General features: G+C 39.9%; 1 protein-coding gene across 2 annotated transcripts in view; it reads right to left on the bottom strand.

Annotated features, from left to right (window-relative positions):
* Window positions 1-25,259, bottom strand: part of LRMDA (leucine rich melanocyte differentiation associated) — a 1,095,017-nt gene that overhangs the window by 299,518 nt on the left and 770,240 nt on the right. For both annotated transcript variants that reach the window (XR_004324173.1, XM_032491971.1), the window contains exon 6: window positions 15,346-15,430. Coding sequence is in view for 1 of the 2 variants with exons in the window: in XM_032491971.1 (XP_032347862.1) it covers window positions 15,346-15,430 (85 nt within the window). In the remaining variant the exon portion in view is untranslated. The remainder of the gene's footprint in view (window positions 1-15,345; window positions 15,431-25,259) is intronic.

The following is a 25,259-nucleotide window of genomic DNA, read 5'->3' as shown; positions in this document are numbered from 1 at the left end:
TAATTTTCCTTGATTATGTTCATGATTTAGTTTTTCTAAAACTTGTCTTTTGTTTTATTTGTTATACTATTTGTTTTATTACAGTATTATTACTGTATTTATTGCTGTTCGTTAGCTTTACTCATGTAGTCTTTCCACTTTCAGTTTATTTCACTTAGTGTTTGAGTCAGATGTTTAGTTTATCTTTTACAGTTTTTCCTTTTTAAAAAAACTAATATATGTACTTAAAGCTGTTTTCTACTGAGAGTAGCCTTAGCTATACCTCATAGGTTCTGACAAGTAATGGTTTCATCATCAAACTTTCTTGACTACTCTACATTTTGGGCTTGTATGTTAACTACAACTCCAGATTTAAGAGTATCAGAACGTTTCTGGGTGGAAAGGCTTTTTGCAATCTGATTTTGTTATTAATTTTCAGTTTTATTACACTGTGACCTAAGAGTTTTTAATACTACCTCTTCTCCCTAGAATTTACTGAAATTTTGTTTGTGACCAAGTGTATTACTGCGGAAGACTGAATTTGACAAAGGTGGTCCAAGCGCTATTTCTGGTCCCACATGTTCTTCTAGAACTTTGCCACTCCCTGTCAAGAGGTGGAGTCTATTTTTACTTCCCTTAAACCTGAGCAAGACTTCTGTGACTATCCTGAAGAACAGAATGCAGCTCAAGTAATGCTATATGATTTGCAAGACACAGATCATAAAAAATGATATGGCTTCTGCCTGAGTCTTACTCTGGTGAATTTCTTTTGTCCTTGTAACTCAGCCACTATGCTGTGGTGTTCCTGGGCCTAAGTAGGCTACCAAGGAAGACTACCAGAGAAGAACTGAGGCTCCCAGCAGATAGCCAGCATCAACCATCAAGCGAGTACACGAGTTTTCAGATGATACTAGCTCCCAGACTTCTAGTCTGCTATGGAGGTGCCAGACATCACAGAATAAAGGTAAGTCATTCCCACTGTCCTCTCTTGGAATCCTGACCCTCAGAATCAGTGAACATGACAGACTATTGTCTTGTGCCACTAAATGACTTTTTTGTCTCACTTAATGCTCTTCTGCTTGACTTCTACCTTGTGATATGCATACTGCCAACTCCTGCTTTCTTTTTGTTCCAGTCTTTCATTCCAACTTTTCTGAGTCAATTTGTTTCTGTTTCTCTGTATGACACAGAGAATTGAGTTTTGCCTTATGATCCACTCTCAAAGTCTCTTAAATAGGTGAATTAAGCACATTTACATTTTGTCCTGATACAAACATGACGGGTCTTAGTTCTGTTACGTTATATTTTATAAAGGCAGAGCTAAGTAGTTGTGACACATATCTTCTGCCTTGCAAATCCTAAAATATTAAATATCTGGTGTGTTACAGAAAAGTTTGTTAATCCTTGATATAAACGATATTATTGACTGCAAGTAATGTAATTTACTGCTATCAATATTGCTCTCTTCTGTTTTGTTGTTGTTGTAGCACAGCTTGTTGCTTTGGCTAGCACCCCCAGGGGATGCAGAGGACTCCTTACCTGCTTGTTCAGGGATTTTAATAAGAGTATTTTTAACCCTTCATTCTTCTTGCTGCAGGTTGCCCTAGGACTTTAGTGGATAATCTTTATCAAGTTAGGGAAGGTCCCGTCTATTCCTTGTTTGTTAAGAGATGTGAGCAAAATGTTCTTTCCTTCCTTCCTTCCTCCCTTCTCCTCCATCCCTTCCTTTTGCATCTATTACCATGATCATATATTATCTCTTTTTCCTTTTAATATTCTAATATGACAAGTTTACCGATAACTTCTAATAGTAAACTATCCTTTCAATTTTTATATAAATCCTACTTAGTCATGAGGGAGTTGTTTTTTTTTTTTTTTAACTATATTACTAAATTTTATTGTTAATTTCTCTTTGAAGATTCTTTTACCCACATTTGGAAAAGAGATTGACCTACAGTTTCATTCATGACTCAATTCATGGATAGCTTTTGTTTCTATTCCACGTATTGTTTTTTTTAAAGAGTGTTTGCTAACAAAATGTACATATTGTAAAATTTCTGGTCACTTCTAAATTTCTATGGGAGATATGCTGAAGATTTCACCTGTTATTGTGACTGTCATTTTTATCTAGTATTTCTAGAAGGTTTTGCCTCATGTATTTCAAAGCCATGTTGTTATGCTTTGAGAATCATGAATGTTACAGCTTCCCATTATACCTTCTTAATTATATAAAATAGCCCTCTTCATCGTTTCAGTAATCATCTTGAAACTTATTTTGTAATATTAACATGGCTATTCCTGAGTTTTTAGCAGGTAGTCAAATTTTTTGTTTCTGTTTTTCATAATTCCTGTATTTTTCAAGCTTCCTATGTCATTTTATTATATATATATATATATATATCTTTAAAAAAGCATTTTATTTTCCATTTCCTTTTTTTTTATACTAAATCTAGGAGTACACTGTCATTTACTTTGGCCCATTCCCATTTATTATGACTATTACATTTGTACCAACTCCTGTCATCTTACTTTACTCTTCTAGTCACTTATACTTACTCTGGCTTGGAGACGTGACTACCCACTGAGGAGGACTAACATGATGACTGCTATGAGGCCCCTAGTGGTTCCTTGTGTTCAGAGAACTCCTGAAGCCAGTCCTACATTTTAAAATTCTCTTGCATTTATTTTGGGCTGTGATTAACCTCTTCAATCCTATCCTTCTATCTACCTTGCACCAGATCTACATAGTTTCTGATCAAGGACAATACCCCTTGTTTTTCCACTAGTTATTAGTTAAAGGTTTTTTTTTTAATTCCCCTGTAGGGAGTAGTGTAATATCATTTCCACCATTTCTGCTAATGCGTCAAGATGGTTTCGTGTCTTAGTCACAGGAAATGGCCTACAAGATGCCACAAGTTATGACCTCTGATACTGTTCTGACTTCATCTACACTCCTCCTGAACCAGCCCTCCCCTGTTAAGTTGCTTTCCCCAGCCACACTGGCCTCCTACCTCTACTTACTGTATGCCAGGCATGCTCCCATCTCAAGGCCTGGTACTTGCTCTTTCCTTTGCCTGGATGACTTTCCTCTCAGATAGTCTCAAGTTCCCATCTCCCACCTCCTTAAAGTTATTACTTCAAAGCCACTTTCTCAGCAGTGACTTCTTTGGCTGTCAAGCCTCAAATTACTAATACACAATCCCTAATCTCCTTTGCTTGCTTTTGTTTTCATCTTATACTGATCTGTAACATAGTCGATGGGGCTTTTATTTTTTATATTAGTTATCAACCCTTTTCCTCACCAGAATGCAAACTCTCTGAAGGCAGAGTTTTTTGTCTGCTTGATTCATCTCTCTGTCCCTAATGTTCAGAACAGTGCTTGGCACAAAGTATACGCTCAGCAGATATCTCTTAAATATGATACATTTCTAGGGATTCAGAAGAAGAAAAGGAGGCTGTGGAACATGTTCATTATGCTTTACAATCTCCCCGATACGCCAGCACTCACTGCCCGGTCTAACCTGTTCTCCAAGGGACCTTAGCTATTTGATTTGTATACTGTATGAAGTAAGTTCTAGGAAGATTCCAGGGGAGCCGATGAAGAAAGGGAAAAATTAGACATAAGAAGGAAAGCTCTCTCTGGAGGAAAAAAAATTAAATTACGTGGGAGAATGGTTACATGAGTTTCTTAATCAAAAACAAAGAAAGGGACTGCATCTTACCCTCTTTGACTCTCCTTGATTTGGGAGAAACTGATGAGGTATAGCAAGACAAATAAAGGAATAAAGAGCTAATCCACAAGAGAGAAGACTGTTTTATTGCTCTTAAACAGATGTCTGTCCTTACAACACAGGATATTTTTTTTTTCTTTGGGGGAGGGTGGGAATAGGGGTAAGGGAGCAGCAATTTAAATTGGAATCTCCAGGCAGTCTGTGTTTGGGAATTAGCATTGCATTATTTTCCTGGCTCCCCACCCCCTCGTTGTCTTTTAGTTGAGAAACATTTGCCCTGGAACAGCACAAAGAGTTTGCATTAGCATCCCTGAGGACAGAACTCTGACCCCACAGACTAAGGAAGCTACAAATGGAAAATTCCAAGTTGCTATACTCTTTTATTTTCATGCTAATGCTTCTGCAGAGAGTATTTAAAGAAACAGATGCACAAGAATAATAAGGAGTCCAGGACTAAGAACTCCTCTGACAACAGTGGAGTGTTTTTCCAGCATGGTCTTGTATCTGTCTGTGCTCGTCGAAGTCCAGAAGGGTCAAGGTGAAACCTGTGTTTCTTTTTTTTTTCTTTAAGCTGAACTAGCAATGACATAGAGAACCCTGGATGTGTGTTACAAATCCTGATTGGATTTGAGAGTTGTATAAATTTCATTTCACTTCCTTCAGACTACACTATTTAACTCTCAAAGACAGATGAGCAAACCCTTAAGTAAAAGGCCTTAGGGAATGGTGACTTCCCAGTCTCCCTTGCCAATCCACATCTGACTTCAACAGTATCTATCTTATTTTCAGCCCACTAGTTACCTCCCTTATATTCTCTACAAACTTCTCATCTTTGTTTTTTGGTTTTTTTTTTTTTTAGTATAACTTGATCCTGGGATTAAATTCTCAAGTAGAAGACAGACCAGAGCACTGCACTCTGCAAAGCCAAGTAGTCTCAATGTTCTTTTCCTAATATGCAAATGAAACTTCTTATTTTATTTCACCACAGGCATGCCCCGCAGAGGAGCAGCTAATCAGAGAGGCAGAATCATCATAACTAAACCTTGTTTTAAGGTTCTTTCTCACACATACTCCTTATCTGGATTACAGCCAGAAATTAAATAAGAACTCTACTCAGTCTCTCCTCGAGTTCTCTTTCACACTCTGAAATGGCCCAGGGCAGGTTTCTCCAGGTTTGTCACCTAGACAAATGGTTTCATGCCAGTGGTGGCTTCAGAATTTTTATACTCAAAGTGCACAGAAGCAACAATGGGGGTGTGTGTGAGTGGAGAGGCAGGGGATGGAAGGTTTGTTTTGAAGCTGTGTTTCTGTATTAAGCACAGGTTCTTCTCTCAGTTTGTAGGCTTCCACGTGGTGATGAGGAGAAAGAGCTCTGAGACATTTGGAAGCAGAGAATGGAATGGGGGAAATAAAGCCCTTTCTTACACATGAGTAAGAGAAAGCAACTTTCTCCTTCCACCTGTTTGCTCCCAACTCAGTTCTCACCTTCATCCAAGTCCACCTCCCCATCCTTCCATCCTCACTCACCTCCCCCTTCTCTCACTCATGCATCTAGCTTGCCCTTTGCTTTCTACGTGCAGGGCCTTCTTTCTCCAATTAGACTACAGGATTCCTGAAGGCAGAGCCCACAGCTTCTATGTTTGCATCTCCCACAACCCCCTAGAACAGGGTTCCTCTCAAAAAAAGTATGGTTGGCCAACTGATTGAAGAAACAGAAATAGGCCCCTGCAGTGACCTGAGGCATATGGAATTCTGATTAAGGGAACTGAAATGTCAAAAAGCCCAATTCCGCACCCTTCATAAAGTACACACATCCCAACAAATCCGAGGTTATTGGAAAAGTAACAGCCCTGTCCCCTGACCAGCCCCAACCAGAAATTTCATAAGAATGGATAAAGACCCAGTGCAGTAAATATTAATGGCTGGAAGGGGGAGGCAGAAGGACAGAAAGCTAAACAGAGCAGGTGTTCACCTCACTCCATTTCAGTCCGCCTGCAGCCAACAACGTCATCGCTTGGCTTTCTTGAGCTTGCCGACAGGCCATTTTTCATGATTTTACCATTTCTGGCCAAACACAAACTTTTTAATTAAATGTACCACACGATTCCAGATGTTTGTTTATTTGTTCCAAAAAGGTTGTAAAAATCACTCCATGAGGAAAAACCTGGGGCAGGGGGAAACTTTTTCTCTAAGAGACAGGGAAACAAATGTGTTAGGAGAACTGGGCCTGGGAAGTGAAGGCTGGGCAGAGCCTCTCAGCACAACCATCTAAACCAAAAGCACTGGCTTCGAATAGCTCCCCTTCCAGAAACCCAAGACTGGGGAAGAAAACACATTGGGCTCTTACTAGTTTTTAAACGAATGGTGCTCATCTTCAGCCAAAGACCGAAATGGGAATAGATTCTTGGGGCTACTCTGCCTGCTAGGTCTAAGTCTGTCCCTGTGGCCACGAGCTCCACTGCAGTGACTCCGGTGGCCTCCCTCCTACTTCCCAGGCCAGATGGGAGCTCATGCACGAGTGGTGGTCAGGGGAGCCCTGGCAGGATTCTGCAAAGCGAGAGGGCTTCAGGCAGACATGATGGCTTCCCATGAACCATGCCGGCCCCCTTGCAGCTATCTGTTCTCTGGTACTCTCCACCTCTAGACATGATCAGGCATTAAGTCGGTCTACTGCATTTGCTACAGAATGGTTCTCATACTTCCTCCCCTCTTCTCTGTTCCCCTAGCCAACCAGGCACTCCAGACCTTCAGCATCCAATGCAAGATTATTTCACCATCATCCCAACTGATGCTGGGCTCTAAAGGTTGCTTTTGAACGTGCAGAGGAAAAGCACTGACTATCCATTTTCTCTGATGCCTGAGGCAGGGATATCCTGTGACCAAACCATCAGCAACCTCAAACCACAACTCCACTGGGGCTGTAGGTTTCCCTTTACATCACACACATCCCTGCTCCACCAGCAGAGTCCTGGCCCCAGCTGTCCTTCCCATCTGTTACCACGTTGGTTCCTAAATTACCTTTGCTTGAAACCTGCTCTTTGGAGGCAGAATAATCTGTAGTCACGTAACGTGGAGTCAAGAAATTCAAAGCTTCTCAAACTGGACCAAACTTCCTTCAATGCTACCCCACAATGGCCTGCTCAAGTCCTGGCTCCTTTCTTTCCAATTCCCCTGCACATTGCTTGCAGATTAATAACCACACGGCACAGCTTTAAATCAAATCTAGATGCTTCTGCTTGTTCAAGGCCTGCCATAATACAAGTTCTCTCCACATAAGTCAACTTATTTCTGAATTTTTCAAAACTGGGTCCCTCCTTCCAGTCAGCTCTATCTGTTCTTACCTTTTCTTTACCCATTTCCTTTTTCTGGAATGCCCTTCTTTTGCCCTCCACCTACTCATGTCCTATCTGTCCTTCAAAACTCAAGGCCAACACCCTCCCAACAGTTATGTCTGACTATTCTAGCCTTTACTGATTCCCTTCTTTTCTAAACATTCCTGGCATTTATGGCTTTTACCAAGTACAATGACTCTTAATTATCTAACATAGACTATCTTGGTGGGTTGGCATTGCTTCACTTTTAGTATTTCCTCAATCAAACCATAAATTCTTAGAAGACAGATAAGATGCTCTCTGCTTCTGAATTCTCCACAGACCCTAGTAGAGTTTGTTCACAGTGGGTACTAAAGAAAAACATGCTGGAGGACTCCCTAAATGATGGTGCCCAAGGCGATACTTGTCCTTTCAGGAGTCCTGTGTGACCACGTCCCAGCTCTTCCCTTGCAACAGAAGGGAGAAGAAACAGCCCATGACTCTCAAACTTCAGGACATTTAGAATCTTCAACCCTGCCCATTCCAGACCCTCCATTTTTTTTTTTTTTTAAACAGAAGGACATGTTTTTGCCGCTACTTTTTATTTGGACTGTGTGTTGGGGGAAGGGTCATCCTTCTGACCTCTCAACCTACAGAAGGTTTATTACTGGGGGCGGGGGGAGGGCGAAGGTGGAGCAAGATACCATTTTTCCCTCCTTGCTTTGCTTCTGGAATGGTAGAACGAAATCTGTAGCCCCACAGTTCTGTCCAAAGAGTAGAAATAAAGCAATCATGGAGGCTGCAAATGAAAAATCATCCTTGTAGAAAAAAGATAGGAAATGGACCCCTATGGATTTCAAATGCTTCAAGGAGGCTGCTTAAAGTTCCTGGCTAAAGTCCATGCCAGTCTTGGTAATAGTCTAACAGATTCATCCATCTTCAGATTCCACTTGGCTTGCTCTTCCATCACTGCCACCTCTCAGACAGCGAGCGCACACATGCACATCTATCTATATATATGCGGAAGTTTTAATCTATACCACCCTCCATTCCAATCCACCCAGCCCCACTCCGTACAGAGGGAAGCTATTGACCCTGCAAAGCAACAGGGAGATGAATTTGATGACCCAGACTAGAGTTTTTAAACCATTTCAGCAAGGTCTAGAATCAAAGGAAAGTACAATTTATTCAGCACTTAGTAAAGTCCTTTTACTTAGGAACAGAGTGCACACACTGAAAATAGACTCCAGCTGCCACACAGATAAAATAAACCTGTCAACCACTACTGTCAAATCACTAGTCACCTCGATTAAATAAAGGAAATTTTAGCATCTCTCAGCATTTGAGACTTCCACCAAGATTCTAAGCCCCTGAAAGCATTATGAAGGCAAGAAAAAACTAAAGTAAGGACTTCTGCTGAAAATGCCGTCAGAGGAAAGTATTTTACAGAATTATAAAATGTTAATAACGGCTCTGCACAAGGAACCAACACACTCATCTGCCACATAGCCAGGGCAAAGCCACTGCACAGAGTCTGAAAAGGGGGAGCCAAGGTCATACACCTGCTTGGCAGGACCCACAGATCAATCGTTCGCCCATCAGTGAGGAGGGCTTCCTTGTCAATTGCCAGTGTGATTTCCTTTTTCTGTTTTTTCCCCTCTCTCTGTCTCTCCTTCTTCCTCTCCTCCTCTTCCTCTGCACCCCCCACCCTTCTTTCTTTTTTTCCACTGCTTTCAATACACTTTCTATAGAAGAAAGTTGGAACCATCGTGCTTCTGCAGATCTTCAATAAATCAGTTACTTTTTTTAAAGAACTCATCTGATGGTTAGCTCTTGAAAGACTAATCAAAATATTCTGGAAGACAGACGGAAACAAATAAACAGATGGCTTGAATCATGGATCTGATCTCAGGTGGGATCTACCTGACAAAGTCACCATAATCATCAGATTGCTTATTCCATCTTTTCAAATGGTCAAGGAAAACCAACAAACAAGACGCAAAAAGACTCCTGGATGCTGAACTGGTAAGATAACCCGAATCAATGCACCTATCTTCCTTGAATCTTTGCTATTTTCCATGTAGATTTTGTGTATAACGATCAAAGCTCCATAAGCTTTCACACTCCCTGTGGGCTGACATAGCAAGAGGGTAGAAATATAAAAAAATAGAAAAAGAATTTTAAATTTTCTGAAAGAGAGACTGCCTCCGAATCCTATAAGCCTAAAACAAACTGGGGTTTTCAAGCAGCCCCATCTTGAGCCCTCCCAGAAGTATCTTGCTAGCTGGCATACAGCTTTTCTGGCCGACACCTCCCCATCCCAAACATCTTTGCCTACATTGAAACATCTTCACCCATATCCATTTCATTTTCCTCTTACTCATTTCACTTTGGCTTATTCAAAGAGTTGAAGCGAAACACTCTGTATTTATGGCCTCTGTGAAAATGTATTTTATGATATCTCAGGCTAAAACTGTTTAAAAAATAAAGATAAAAAGCACCTGCAGTTTTTCTTTCTGTCTTTTCCTTTTCTGGATGACACACATTGAGCTGCTTCATGGAGAAATACAGAAAAATCAATTGCTAAGCATAAAATGCAACTCACATTAAGAAAACTGCAAACAATAACTAATTATGATAAGTTGCTATGTAAATCACTCGGTGACAGTCCCAGCAATCAATTTCAAACACAAATAGACCAAGCCCCTGGTTGGAGAAGAGGATGAGCTAACAACTGTGTCAATAAAAACAGTGGCAAGGTTGCCAACAATGGGTAGAGGTAGGGTAGTTATCATCTGCAGACAAGTTTTCATAGCAGATTTCCTCTCGGTTTCTTGCTTTCTTTCTTTCATACATTTAAAGTCCAGTGCTTAATGTGACAAGTTAATTGTGGTATATCTCCAAGACCATATAAGCATCAGGGGAAAAAAGTAGTAATTCAGGGATGTTCACTGGGGTTGCAATTACTTTGCAAAATGTGTGTGCTAACAATCAGAATAGGACCCTCAAAGTGACAGTGGTTGGCAAGGTAAGATTACATTTGATTTGCCAGCTTGTCTGTTTTTTTTGTTTTGTTTTTGAATTTTATTTTTTATTGAAGTGTAGTTAATTTACAATGTTAGTGTCAGGTATGCAGCAAAGCAATTCAGTTTTTTATATATATACACACATACACTTTTTCAGATACTTTTCTATTATATGTTATTACAAGAAATTGAATATACTTCCCTGTGGTACACAGTAGGTCCTTGTTGTTTATCTATTTTTATATAGTAATGTGTATCTGTTAATCCTACACTCCTAATTTATCCCTTCCCTGCCCTTTCCTCTTTGGTAGCCACAGTATGTTTTCTATCTTAATGAGTCTATTTTTGGTTTGTAAATAGAATTTGTATCATTTTTTTTAGATTCCACATCTAAGAGATATCATACATTTGTATTTCTCTGTCTGACTTACTTCACTTAATATGATAATTTCTAGGTCCATCCATGTTGCTGCAAATGGCATTATTTCACTATTTTTATGGCTGAGTAATATTCCATTACACACACACACACACACACACACACACCCCTTCTTTATTCACTCATCTGTCAATGGACATTTAGGTTGCTTCCTTGTCTTGCTAGCTTAATCTGTTTTAACTGGACATCACTGCCACCCCCTTCTGAGATTTTCTTTGCAGCTCAGAAGAGAAAATAGAAACTATATTTCCCAGAACTCCCTCCCTGAATGGGTCTCAATATATGGTTCACGGTTAGTGTGGGCCAGAGAGACACTGAGCATGACTTGGAAATCCAGAGAGAAGGAGGGGAAGGGCAGTGAGTGGGTAGTCTAATGTTCGAAGGACTTCTTTAGAATCACTGCCCCACTGGTGCTGCAGACTGAGAAGGTCAGGAGGAGACTACTGGGTGTTCCTGAGATGTACAGGAACTTCAGCAAGCTCTTGAGAATCACCAACCTCAGGGCTAAGGCTAAGACACTGGGTGGCACCTTCCCTGACAGTCAGTCCTTCGGTGATTGTGTAAGCCTCTCATTCCTTGTTAAAGCCCTTCATAGTTTGGATACAGAGTGTGCCTTCTATTTTCCCTGTCTGAATTCGGGCTGATACCATAGCTTTTCCCCTCTGAGTTTCTCAAACTTTCTCTGCTCCCAAACGTATAGATTTGTAAGTTTTTTAAAGGGGTGGCGGGAGGGAAGTCACAGGCTATTTTTTTTGACACAAGTAGGCAAGGATGCTGCGCTTTGCCATAGCCTCAGCACAGGCTTTGGAAATGTACCCCTGGTAGCAGACATTTCCAAGCTGAGCCTCTCCCTGTACTTTCTCTCCTCTTCCCTCCAGCATGATGCCACAGTGAGTCCTACACTAGCCTCACATGTCCTGTGTAAGGGACAAAAATCTGGGGTGGCCTGGGAATCAAGGACACAGCATAGATTTTTTTTTCCTTGCCTCTGTTGCTAAATGACTCAGTTTTCCCTAGCAATTTTTGGTGATGTCTTCCTCTGTTAAATGGGAAATATCTACCCTCCCCACTTTATAGAGTTGTCTCAAGGATGATGAGTATGGTCTGTGCTCCAAATAGAAATGTTTTCCCAAAAGACACAATGGTCTATATAGACGCGAATTCTACTTCTAACAGTTACCAGATAAAGAATGGCAGTACCTGGCACACAGGGCTATGTCCTATGCATGGAATGTATTTCAAGAGACATTTCTCCAACATTTCAGCATTCCTCATCATGTGGCTACTCAGTGAGGGATAGCATGCAGACTGTCACTAGGTAGCAGTTAGCATCACTGACGCACCCCCTTACCCCTCATACACTGAAGACATGCTCAGACCTAGAGAATTCTCAGAGACATTTCAAGAGGACCATTCTAAAACCACATCTTTACCATAACCTGCCTCTTACTGAGAATCCAGCCCCTTCTCTGAGAGCTTCTGTTCAAGTAAAATAATTCCATTAGTTGCTTCAATTCATCCTATTGCTTTCCTGCCATCAAAATGCCAGAGTTTGAAACCTATGACATTAAAATAATTATCTACTGGGAAGTTATGCAATATGGCTAAATCCCACCTGGCAATGAACCAACAGATACAGCTCCCATTCAAGATGGCTTAGGTTTCTGCAAGCAACAGAGTCGAGGTGTGACGTCCCCAAGACCAGCCTCTCCCTTCAGTATGAGTTCACCCTCAAAGGCAGATGGGTTTTCTTTCTCAGATGCAACTGTTACCTCCCAATTTACGTGCAATCAAGTATTTAGATACCAACAAGAGGCATCTAAGCACTTGACTTTCCCTTAGGCTTCTATCACTCATCATTTACTGAACAAATATTTATTGCTCTCTGGTTAATTAGGAGGTTCTGTGCCAGGCACTGCAGACATAGTGGTGAGTAAACAGACACTATTACCTCTGCTGCTCCACCCCTCCCCCTGCCAAGAGCTGCTGTCCAGGAAGACAGTCCCTGAACAGAGAAAACTGACCTACTATGAATGCACAGGGTGGGATCAGAGGGGTCTTCTTTGGAGCTGTGGTATTTGAGCTGATACCTGAAGAATGAGCAGGAGTCAGTGATGTGAACGAGATGAACGGTTAGAATCTGCCCTGCCCCTCAGGGAGCTTTCATTTACGAGGAGTCCCAGACTTTGGTATATCTGACCTCTATCACAGAAAGCAGAGGATGAGCAACTGCATTAAGGAGAAAGACAAATATAATGAGTACCTCAAAGAGGAAAAGTCAATACAGATAAAATCAGCAAAAAATTCATGCAGGGAGTCCAAAGTGCTGGGCATTACTATCCCTATGAGGTTTGGATTATCTGCAAGTTACAGACAGAAAAATAGAGTCCCCTGTCTCCTGATCCTTATTCTGGGCCCAGACTTCTTTGCCTTTGAATCTACAGTCCTCAGGACATGAATCTTGGGCCTATCACACTCGACATTGGAAGTTACATAAAAGGACATGCAAAGGGAAAATGGCATGTGTGGAAAAATAGCAATTTGCACATGAACTACTGTCCACTGGTTTGTGTAGTCATTGGTGTGGAATGAAAAAAGATTGGGAACTGGATGAATCAAAAATTATTTGCAAATAGAATGTCCACTTAGGAGTTTAGAGACCAAGTTTCAGACATCATGGAAGATTTCTCTTGGGAAAGAATTGATGTAATTTGTCTTTACAATATGGAAGTACCTCTCTGGATAAATGTTTGTAGGCTGTTTCCATGAAGATGTTAACAAATGACACTCAAATAGGTGATTTATGTGATCAGAAATTTAGAATAATTTCTTTAACTTAGATATAAAAAAAAAAAGACAGCATTAAGCAGTTTCATTCTGGATGCTGAAAAATAAGGCTCCCCTCATTTGTCATTGTATGATTCATGCCAAGCTGAAATATATCAGTCTCATATTTTCCCTACATGGAGTAGTCCAATAATAATTCAGCCTCATGAGCTTCTCTGGCTCTCTCTTTACTGATCTCCTCATGACCATAAGCCCAAAGGACCTGGTCATCGTTTCATGATGCTGACTTGCTCTTTTCAACATCCACGTACTTAGTACTGATCAGGCAACCAATGTATTAAACGCATACTAATTGCTTAGTGAAACTGAGACATCTGTTCTTGGCTCCCTTTAAATAATGAGGGTGCCTATTTTCACTCTAACCATGTTAGGCATTTTTCCATATTCCAAGTATTACTTAAAATATCTTCAAAACTTACTGTCTTATATTCCATTTCTTCAAGGTTCAGATTTCTTATTTCATTGTTACAGTGACAGATGACCTTTGCACTATTACCAATGGCTATCATTTATCTGATCAGGACTTCCTGCAGTGAAATCTCAATTTCATGGCCAGATCAACTCTTACAAGTAGGCTTAAGAGATCCAAGACCTCAATTCCTATGCAGTGCAATCAACCAGCTACACAGCAAAATGACCCCTACTCATATACAAGAGACCACTAAATAAATCCATGAGAGTATGATGCTAGGGTTAATTTGTCATTCCTTCTAGATAGAGCATTATTATTTGCCAAGAGGAATCCACCTCCCCCCTCAAAAAACAGTCTCTAAAGGGATACACTCAAAACCTCCATAAAGACATTCAGCAAAAGAGATCTGTTTATGCCCCTCAAAATATAATACATTGGCAGCTATTTATTCCACCTGACTTTGAGCAAAACTGATTTTCACAAATTTGACACTTACTAAATGGAATCACAATGGAACCCTAATTGAACCAACACATATTTAAACACAGAAAAGTTCTCCTGAGCCTCGACATTAAACAGACAACATGGGTCCAAGTCACAGACACCTGGACTCTTGCATTACTCTCTTGGTCATTTCCTGCAGGATATAAGGATGCTATCTGCTCAGAGCCTTAGAGGACCAGCTCCACCACTGTCTCATCTCTACAGACTTTGCTCCTACCCACCCATCCTGCAATGCAGCCTGGATGACAAACCTGGGACGGCCCTCATTCAGTGTCCCCTGTATGGACAAGGGGAGTTTCCAGCTGGGGGAAGCACTGTTCAAAGCAGGTAATGCCCTCATCCTAAGCCTATTTTTACTCACACGGCGAAGGTAGATTCACAATTACAAAACATGGCTGTGGTCATAACCGGAATAAAATGGGGTAAAACAAGTTATATCACATGGCCTCCACCTGTTCTAACCAATTCTAACAAAGGTGATCACATAGTCCTTTGCTCAGGCATCCAGGTTAGGGATAAACCATGTTTGAATTATATTCCTTGGAGACTCTAGAGATGGCAATCGGAATTCAAGGCTTTGGAAGAACTGATTAAGACAAACTAATGTTTCGAGGATCAGAGAATTCAGGGAAAACGGCACAAGGATTCTCTCCAATGTTGCCAGGCAAATTGGAATTCCTTTTAACTGTAATGTAGAGTTCATTCATTTGGAAATTACAGATTTCAACTATTATACTCCCAAACAATGATATTTTTACAAATACTGGTGAGTTTCCCAATTTCTCTCCATCACTTTTTCTGGAGGTAATGATCTACTTAGTAATGTTCAAGTATGATAATCTCCTTATTCAAAGAAAAAAAAAATCAAAATTATACTCCACCATGGATTTATTTGCCTTCCCCTTAGACTGCCACTAAATTCTGTTTAATATGAGTTAAAATCACTAGGCCTGACAGGTGTGGTTTTCTCATCAAGGACTTGAAAAGCACTATGTTCCTTCCAAAGTGCCGAGGCAGCAGTAATGAGCCCAGAGTTCTGCGCAGCCAAGTGTCCCTCCCGGCAGCCATCGAGAGCAATAAAAAGCAGAGTCCTTACCTCGGTGACTGGTGAGTTCCCTGGAAGCAGACGGCAAGGGTGTGTAGTAACATTCTGGAGAGACAGCAACACTGTCACTGGAAGCCTACATGATTAAAAAGAAAAATAAGCACATATATCAAAGGAAGCAACACAAAACACTAAATATTTTCCTTTCCCAAACTTATCTCCTTGGGACCTGGGTTTGGAGAAAGTATTTTGGACTGAGACTCTTCTCAGGAAGCAATAGTTGTCTGCATTGAGATGATATTCTGGTAAGTGTAGGGGAAAACACAGAGCTTAGAGGGGACTCAGTACAGGTGGAGGGACTCTTAGACAAGGGGACATTTGTTTATTGTACTGAACTGAGAGGAGGAGGAGGAAGATCAGGAAAAGAGAAGTTGAAGGCAGGAAATGTTGACTTAGATTTCTGTTACAGGTCTTGTTCCTGTAATTCCTACAGACTAAATGCTCACTGTGCATAATTTTTATGGAAACCACTGAAGAGGCTGAGCTTTGCTCCCAGGAGGGTGGGACAAACAGGGCTGGTTTACGGGGCCCAGTGGCATGGGGACAGTAGGAAGCTGAAGACATAAGACCCAGCAGCATGAAGTGACCCTACCGAAGGACATAAACCATCGCAAATCATGCAACTGGGGTTCTGGCTAAACTGAACAAGTGCACTGAAAAACCCATCTGAAATTTGAAATACAGTGGTTATCAACAAAACTTTGCCATTTGAAGGCCTAAAAGAAAATGACAGGAAATCTATCTAAGATGCTTTTTTTCCCCTCTTGTTTTGCTGTACACACAGCTCTTTAACCACCAGATGTGTGACCCAGGCTGCTAATTCCTCTTTCCCTAAGTCTACACCCATGGGGGCTAAGGCAGGAGCAAGGGACTACAGCTGTGGAGTCAGTTGTCCCTCAGAGCTGATGGCCAGTTTGCCTCATTCAGAGTGCGGCTGCGTGGAAAAAGCAGCATCATCACTGCCACTCCACATCAGACTTCTGAGCCAAATGCTACTTTTCTTTTTAATATCCAAAAAGGACCATCTGCTAGGATCAAAATCCTAAGCTTACAACCTTTCCAAGCTTCATGAAAAAGTAAATTTCATTAACACTACATTTTTCTTTCTTGAAAAAGGAAACACATTCTATGGGATATATTTGCCCTGGTAGGAGCAGCCCTTTTCTCTGAAGAGATTATCTACATTATAGGAATCAAAACTAAGTCGGAGATTAGACCTACTTGCTAGAAAAACCCTTTAAACCCCATTTCTGACATTTGAGATGTTTGATTAAGCGGCTTTCAGTGGAGTCTTACAGAAAGAGTTCTGAATGGCACAAAATTGGAAGCTCTGTCCCTAAGGCAGAGACCGATTTCAGGTAGCATTACGTCACTCCAGCAGCAAGGGAAATATACAGTGTTTAAAGCTTGATCCAAGGGGACTGTGTCCAGAAAGATCAAAGTTCAGTTACCCAGAAAAAAATGCTTTCAAAAGTAGATAAGACTTGCTCGGTACCACATCATTAGACATTTAGGATGCTGCAACAATGTAAAAGAGTAGGAAATCAGATTAAAATTCAAACACTAGAATCACCAGGTGTTTCCCCACTTGGCATTCAAGGTCCCCTGTAATTGCTGCATGATAAATGAGATACAATGTTAGTGTTCTAAATACAGCATCTCTTCAATGCTTGAGGCAAGATACATGGGGTGGACAAGTGGGGGTTGTCCTTCCACAGATCAACTATACTTCCTCCAAAAGGGGCCATACTTCTTTCTCTGCCAATGTTTCTGCTCTACCTTGTTGTTTAAAAAGCCTAAAATTCCAAGATGAGTTTAAGGTTGCTATATTGTCATATTTCTTGGTACTTTTTTTTAAAATCTCAATTTTCAGGCTGTTAATAATCTGATGACAGCTTTTCCTAAGATTACTGGAACAAAAGGACTGGGCAGAACATTGGAATTTTGTAACCAAGAGTAAAATAGCTATTTCAGTTTTATTTCCAATTGTAGTCAAAGCAAAAAACTGTGTGGCTTGAGTTCTGTTTTGCAGTCATCATTCTATGCCTAGCATTTAATTACTTTTCTGCTCAGTGTCCATTTATAAACTCAAGTCATGGAAAAGAATCCAGGAAGACGACAATTTTGCAAACTATGCCTTTTGGTGAAACTTTCATGGCTGGATGTTTAGGGAAACTGCTACAAACCAAGAGTCTAACTACCAGTTCTTTGACTTGGCTTTTAGCAAAATGAAGTCCATGTGATCTTTTCAATAGTGATGTTGAAAATTATGCTTAGAAGCATGATTCAGAAAAGCACAATTATAAGATGAAAGAAGTGAACAGGACAATGTTTAAATTTGCACACTACCTGCCCAGGAATAAAAAATTCCCCTTGAAATTAAAGCAAAATACTCATAGTGTATTAAGAATGAGATAATAGAAACATAAGTGGAAAATTTTAAATAATGTCTTCTTTTACCTGGATTAAGTCTTCATATCTTTATGCCTAAAATGGGACTAGGGAAACTGGGGTAAATCTGAATCCTCAGAACTACAAGTACTCTCAAATCTTTGAGTCTTTGCCAAATTTTCTAACCACCTAGGGCAAACAACTATGATTTTACACTTTACTTTATAAATCACTCCTGTTGGAGGATGTTTATAACATCTACAATAAAACATGAGCTTGCAGAAAACCAATGTCCCTAAATAAACAAAAATATAATAGAAAAATGGACCAAGGAAATGTCTGACAATTTAAAGAAGAGAAAACCTGAGTGGTCAATAAATAAAAGAGAAGATGGTCACATTTACTGGTCCTATGGGCAATGCAAATTAAAACAATAAGATACAATTTTTCTATCCATCAGAACTGGCCAACTTTTATGTCTCACAATAACAAGTGCTACAGAGACTGAAGGCCAGCAACACTCTTAACCTCTCATCCCTTGCCAGTGGAAATGTACAGTAGTTCAAGTACTTTGGAGAGTAATTGAGCAGTATCTAATAAAACTGAAAATTGGTACTGCAACACCACTGAAAGTATATGCACTATGGAAAATTTTACTCAGGTCTGTAAGGTGGGACATAAAACTGTTTACTGCAGCATTATTTACAACAGAACAAATTGGAAATAAATCAAATGTCTATCAATGAGGAAAATGGATAGATAAAATGTTGTACATTCACATGACAGAATAATATTTAGCAATTAAGAGCAATCAAGATGATTTATATTTCCCAATTTAAATAGGTCTAAAAATTCAACAGAGTGAAAAAAATGCAATTTGCAAAATAATAAATGTAGTGTAATATTATTTATGTGAATATGTAGTTCTTCGATCTCATGTGTGGATGGTAACAACTAAAAATTAAAAAAGTTACACACTAAATTCAGGAAAATGGGTGCCTCTGTCAGAGGGCAGGGTAATAGGAATGGTGCAAATAGGAATAGGGGGAGCTTCAATGCATATGTAAAGGTTTTTAATTTAATGACAAGACTTAGAAAAAAATATGTCAAAATGTTAGAAAATACTAATCCTGTATGGTAGCTAAATGTGCTCATTACTTTTTAAACTTTTCTACATGTTGGGAATTTCTCAAAACTCAACATGAAAATTGAAAAAAATAAAGACTCCTGCTTCCTCTCTGATCCATAATCCTGCATTGATTTAAAACCCATCATTAGAGGAAATGTCCTCTAATAATTTTCCAGTACTTGCATGACATGGATTAAGGTCACCGTGAGTTGGCTTTCTGTGATGAAATATCCCATTTCTAATTCTTCTAAAGCTATTGACTGTAACAACAGAATGGAAAAAGCTGAAAAATAGTAGTAAATATATATCCCCATTCACACCAAGACTTGAAATGCCCCTTCCAGCCTGGTAAGTCCTTCTGCTTAAGATTTGAAAAGCATACTGAAGGTTTCTGTACTCTTCTCCTACTCAAGATTGGAGAGTTGCTAATTTTTTAAACTCACATCAATAATGATAATAGTCACTAATACACTGTGCTCTGCAATTTCTATAATGCAGGGAGGAAGGTAGAACTTTGGCAACCCTGTTGGAAAACATTCAATGAAAGTACAGTACAAAAGCCTTGCAAAGTGAATGTCTTCAGATGAATGTGTAAATGTCAAGCCCCCTCCCACTGGATGCGTTCCATGGAAACCTGCATTCCAGTGGGTATTTCTGAACATCATGGATGCCCGGAAGGAACATGATACAGACCACAGGAGGAGAGGTTTGGCAGGCTTCAAAACAAGAAGGGGGCAGCTACAAAGTTGTTTAATGGCCATAAATCTCCCACTATTTTTCACAAAATACCATCTAAGACCACAGCTCCACAACTCATTCCCCATCACTCAGCTCAAGTGGAGCGCTCTGGCATGCTCACTCACCCCTAAATCATACACCGCATAAAGTGATCCCAGGTCTGGGAAATTTGTCAGCCTCTTTCAAGTAAAAGCAATCTTCGCTTTTCATCACAATTCATTCCCTGAAACTGTGGTATAAAGCTGGCTCTTCTAAAAACATTCTTTTCTCTCATAAGAAAAAGTATTGCTCATTTAGTTATCAAGTATTTAATAACTACCGACTATATGCCAGGCCCTGCACTGAGAATACCAAGAAAAATAAAATGAGGACTTTGGTTTTATTCCCAATTCATCAAAAAAACAAACAAACAAACAAACAAAATCATGATCATGATTAATACTGGTTAGGAAGAGTCATTGGCTCATAGCATGATGCCCTTATTCTGCAGCATCACAGAACTTTGACCCTGACCTCTATGATGACAGCTGAACACATGCACCAGTAATTACATCCTTCCTTGTTTCTTCTTCATACTAACAGAGAGCTTTCAAGATTAATTCTATTAACTTTTCAAGATTAACTAGATTATTAACCCTTGTAACCAACATGCTGCTAGATACACAGAAAGAAGTCAATGCATAATGCTTGAATCACTAAAACATTTTAATGTCAAAGATAAAACTACAGACCATGCTTGTAATTCAACACAAAAGCATGAGCCAAGTTGCCACAATCAGGGGTCAAGACTTGGCCACATCTGAGGGATTAAGTTAAAAGCCCAAGAACCAGCCTGAAGGTGGAGGCTTCTGACCTGCTCACAGGTGGAGGCACCACATCTTTCAAGTGTGAAGACACACAGGCAGCCTTCACCACAGATGCACTGCGTTGGGAGCGACAGACAGGTAGGGGAACAGGAAAAACCATATGCTTGTCCAGAGCTAGAAACCAGGAAATTGAGAGAACAAGGCAAGGTGGGAGAAGGGTGAGTCAGCAACTAAGGGACCAAGATTATAGGACCTAAGTGGGCAAAGGGCAGAGTCTGGGCAAAAGCTGAGCCTTCAGTTGATGGAGGGAGGAGAAGGCTAATTCAGACCAGCAGTCACTTAGAAAATGGGTGGGGTGCAGAGGAGGGCTGTGCCAAAGGCTCTTTGGAAAATGGAAGCCCTGTTCAAGCAAAACAGCCTCCAAAGTTTCCCATTTATTTGATCTCAAGGGGGTCTGGTGCTGCCAGTGCCTAAAATGACATCAGGCCCAGGGTGGTAGTTCTGAAACAGTCACAGGAAGAAGGCAGGCAGGTAGCAAGGATGAGAACCAGGGATGGAAACAAAGAACCAGGGCTATGGATTGGGCATTTTTGTGGACCTTTACACAAATCACCAAATCATAAAATGCAACAACTGTAAAAAAAAAAAAAAAAAAAAAAAAAAAGACCTTATTAATCATCAAGAGCAGCAGTTCCCAAAATATTTTTAGCAGGCGCTTTTATAACAAGAAAAATTAAAACAATCTAAATGTTGGGCCTTGTGGAAATAATCACAATTTCTTATAGTAACCAAATAAAATTAGAATGTGAAACACAAATACGCAAAGATTTTTATTACATAATAGTAAGTGAACATAGTAAATATTAGAATAGTAGATACGCTGTAATTTTTAACAAGATAAAATTCTCAATAGGCAGAAGTTAATAAACAAAAACTGAAAGATTTTTGTGAACTAGGTGGTATGGGGTGATTTGATTATTTAACGTTAATTGTGCCACTGCTTCTGGCAGTTTGAAATATTTAAAAATTATTAAAATTTTTAAAAATTAAAATCCAACCAGGGCTGATATGAAACAACATATTTTCCATCAAGTATCTTTTCAATCTCTCCCATTAGAGGGCTAGGAGAGGTGGAAAAGGAAAGAGCTATAGTAGGAGTTAAGGACAGATGAGAAGGGGAGAGAAAAGAAAGGGGAAGAGGGGAAAGAGAAGCAAATGTTTCTTTAATGCATCCTGAGTGCTAATGGTTTTCCAATGTGTAAGTATGTCCTACGATATTCTCATTTGAAAAAGGAGAAAACTGACACACAGAAAGGGTCAGTCGCATGGTTCTGAAATCCAGGGTGGGATTAAGCACATCAGCGTGACCTCCACACCCCAAGTAGTCTCCCCAGAGCCACACCTTTTCTGCAGGAGAGGCCCCAGGTCTTTGTGATACTTTTCCTTGGCCATTACCCCACTGTGCCTCACACCACTGTCAGCTGGGCACATGTCTGGTCCCCTCTGCAGGACTGTAGACTTCAAGAGTGCAGGGGCCAAGACCCATATTGGTGGTGAATGCGTCATCACCCCTAACAAAGCTACTTCTCTGAGCGCTGAGACAAGATTCTCAAGGGAGAGGGAATTTACTAACAGGATGGGTAATGTTAAAGGCAGAACATTCTATCTTTAAAGAAACAAATAATGATCTCTGTCCACAGAAATACGATGGAGTACAAGTTAGTATTTTGCTGCTAATTATTAATCCTTGCTGAGGATATAGTCTGTGTCATATGGTCAAACAGGATGCAATCATAATGTAATATATTATAACCTCTGAGGAATGAGGGTATATATATGATTGTGTTTTTACATATGTTTTGAGCACTAATTATATTCAGGCATTTTAAGCACACTGTTTCACTTAACTGTCTCAACAACCTTAAGATAGGAATACCATTATTTTATGTATTCACCATTTTATAGATAAGGCAACCGAGATTTAGAGAAGTTAAATTACTTGCGCAAGAGCACCCAGCTAGTATATGGGGAATTTAGAGTTCCAACTGTCACAGCTTGATTTTACAGCCTGAATCCCAACCATTGCACAATGAACTTGATGCTTGAAGGTGCCTGGCAAAGAAAACTTTCCTAGATTTAGTACATATACTAAAGCAGGTAATATATTTGTAGTGAAATGTTAAAATTCATATGAATGTGCAACATGTGTGTGGCCTGACATATAAATAAAACCATTAATTTATTAATAAGTGCCTATGGAACACAGGTGTATCAGTGCTTCAGGTCTCTTCAGCTCTTTGGGGATGACATAACCACGGGTGTCTGTGGTCAACCTGTGCAGCTCACAAAGAGCAATGGTTAAATTTTCAGGACTGTCATAAGTTGTTAAATACAGTTGTTATTTAAAATTAAATTTCGTACACTTATGATTGGATAAACTATATTAAAAGTAAAGGTATTTTATACCAAAACTCAGCACTTCTCAATTATCTTACAAAATTTAACCATGATTTATCCTCTTGAAATGATGTGTGTCTATTACACATACATAGTGGAAATGCTAAATGGTGATGTGCTACTTCCCATCTCGTCCCAGCTCTTCAGTGATGGCACTCTGGTAGTCTGACATCAGCCATGACAGTACTATTTGCAGCAGAAATTGGCAAATGCTACCATTTAGGGGTTAATCCTCTCATCGATTTTTTTTTTAATTGAGAAAGTGATGGGAAAATGTTAATTATGCAGATTAGATTTAAAAGTTACATTGTGTCTGTAGCCATTCCATTGTGAACAGCACCACAAACTTGGGGAAATAGTCTTCTAAGATTCAAAAAGCATCATCTGATTCAGTAAAGGAGTTGTTCATGCTGATGACAAACAGTGAAGTTCTGACAGTGAGAAAAGACTGTAGCCGATATTCACATCAGAACTACACTCGTTTGTCCACGACAACATTAGGCTGGTCATGAGTATGAGAGTTTGGTCAAAATAATCAAAAATATTCTCTGGGACCAACTGGTTGAATGGAATTTATAACAAAGAGGATTATTATATATTTAATTTTTATTTATACAGTTACTAATCCTTTAAATTCATAAAAATTACAGTAAGCTTAGATACACATACACATTCACATTTTTTCCCCCAGAGAGCTGGTTGTTAAACATTTCCAGCACACCACTACATATTATCCTTATCAAGAGTTTTACCCTAACATCTAACTTGATAACCCCATAGTGCTGGGCTATGGCGAAAAGGACTATTCCATAGTCTAGAAATGGAAAGGATAGTAAGAAAAACGCTGATTAAGCTTCAAGGATTCTGTTCCTGACTTACTTACAACCTGGATATCCTCTACTTTCTCTTCCCTATGCTCTGATGCCTCAATGAGATTTAGATCATAGCTCCATCTGGCTGTGTGACCTTGGGTAATCTGCTTAAACTCTTAAAGCCATACTTTCCTCCACTGTAAAATGGTAAGGGTGATAATAATCATGATGATGATGGTAGTTAAAAATTACTAACACTTATTTGTGCTTCCTCTGTGCCTGGGACTACGCTAAACAGTTTTCACGTATGAATTCATTCAATCTTTGCCAACAGTTCCATGAGGCAGTTATTACTACTCTTCCTATTTTACAGATAAGGAAAACTGAGGCCTAGAGAAATTAAGTAGGTTCTTGGGTTACTAGCACATAGCAGAGCTGGGCCACAAATCCAGGCAGCTTGCCTCAAGGCGCCTCCACCTTAACCATCATAATGCTATACCACCTCTCTTCCCATTAAAGGCAAAGATTAAATAAGGTAAGAAACAAAGATCTTAGCAATACTCCTTAAATATTAACTATGACTTACTTTCATTTTGCATAACATCTTACATCTTCAACTAGATTTAAGCTTCTTGAGAGGTAGGGCTAATGTTTTATGGTTTACTCTTCATAGTAGCTATGACTGTGACATGCATATCATTTGTAACTAAATTATTTATTACATGGAAGGACTCCACTCCTCACATGTCAAGCAGAAAAGCATGACTGAGATCCCTTCTGAGAGCAAAAGTCGTGAGATCTTTAGCCAAGTTACAACCTGAATTCATCATAGATTCCCTGCATGACTGGGATGGTCTGTCTTTAGTAAATAACTACATATGGCATTTCTCATCTGGGTTTGCAAGGTTGTCTTAGAAATAATATTATGTCATGGTAGTCCTACAGGCTTGATTTATTTTGGCTTAAAAGAAGGAACTTGCCTCATGAGTCTCTCTTCCTCTCCCAGAGTTTTTTATTCTCAAAGGCTGCAGGTCAAGTTCTGTCCTTGGAACCAAAGTCGTTTTCCAAAATAAGGTGGAGCCAGCTCTGTCAAGCTGGGCCAGCTCGGCTGTCAGTGCCTCTCCCAAATACATCAGACCCTCTGCTTGTAAAAATAAATTGATACCAACGCAAGAAATTTATTAGGAGATGACAGCCTGGTTCATAATGGAAATATGGAGAAAACATCATCCTTCAAAACTGACAGTTTATCCATCATGCCTCAGATTCCTGAGATAGAAGCAGACGCTGTCACACACAATCCGCTGAGGACACATCTTCTTGGATTTCCTTATGACAGGAAACTCTGAAATAATCCAGAAGAAGGAAAGGACTTGTGCTGCCCTGAATGTGCTTGGCCATAAATTTTTAGTGTTAGCAGAAGAAACATGTGGCCAAGAAAATGAATGATGGGGGACATCAGGAGGCCTGAAATTCTCAAACGGCCCCTTCTTTTCTCTTGGGGGTGATGAACTGGGACAGGGGTCAGAGAGGGTGACAGCACCGCCGAGAGGGACATCAATACCCTGTTAT

The sequence above is a fragment of the Camelus ferus genome, chromosome 11 (assembly GCF_009834535.1).
Source record: "Camelus ferus isolate YT-003-E chromosome 11, BCGSAC_Cfer_1.0, whole genome shotgun sequence".
In the NCBI taxonomy this organism is placed as follows: domain Eukaryota; kingdom Metazoa; phylum Chordata; class Mammalia; order Artiodactyla; family Camelidae; genus Camelus; species Camelus ferus.
This window is presented reverse-complemented; position numbering and strand designations above follow the sequence as displayed.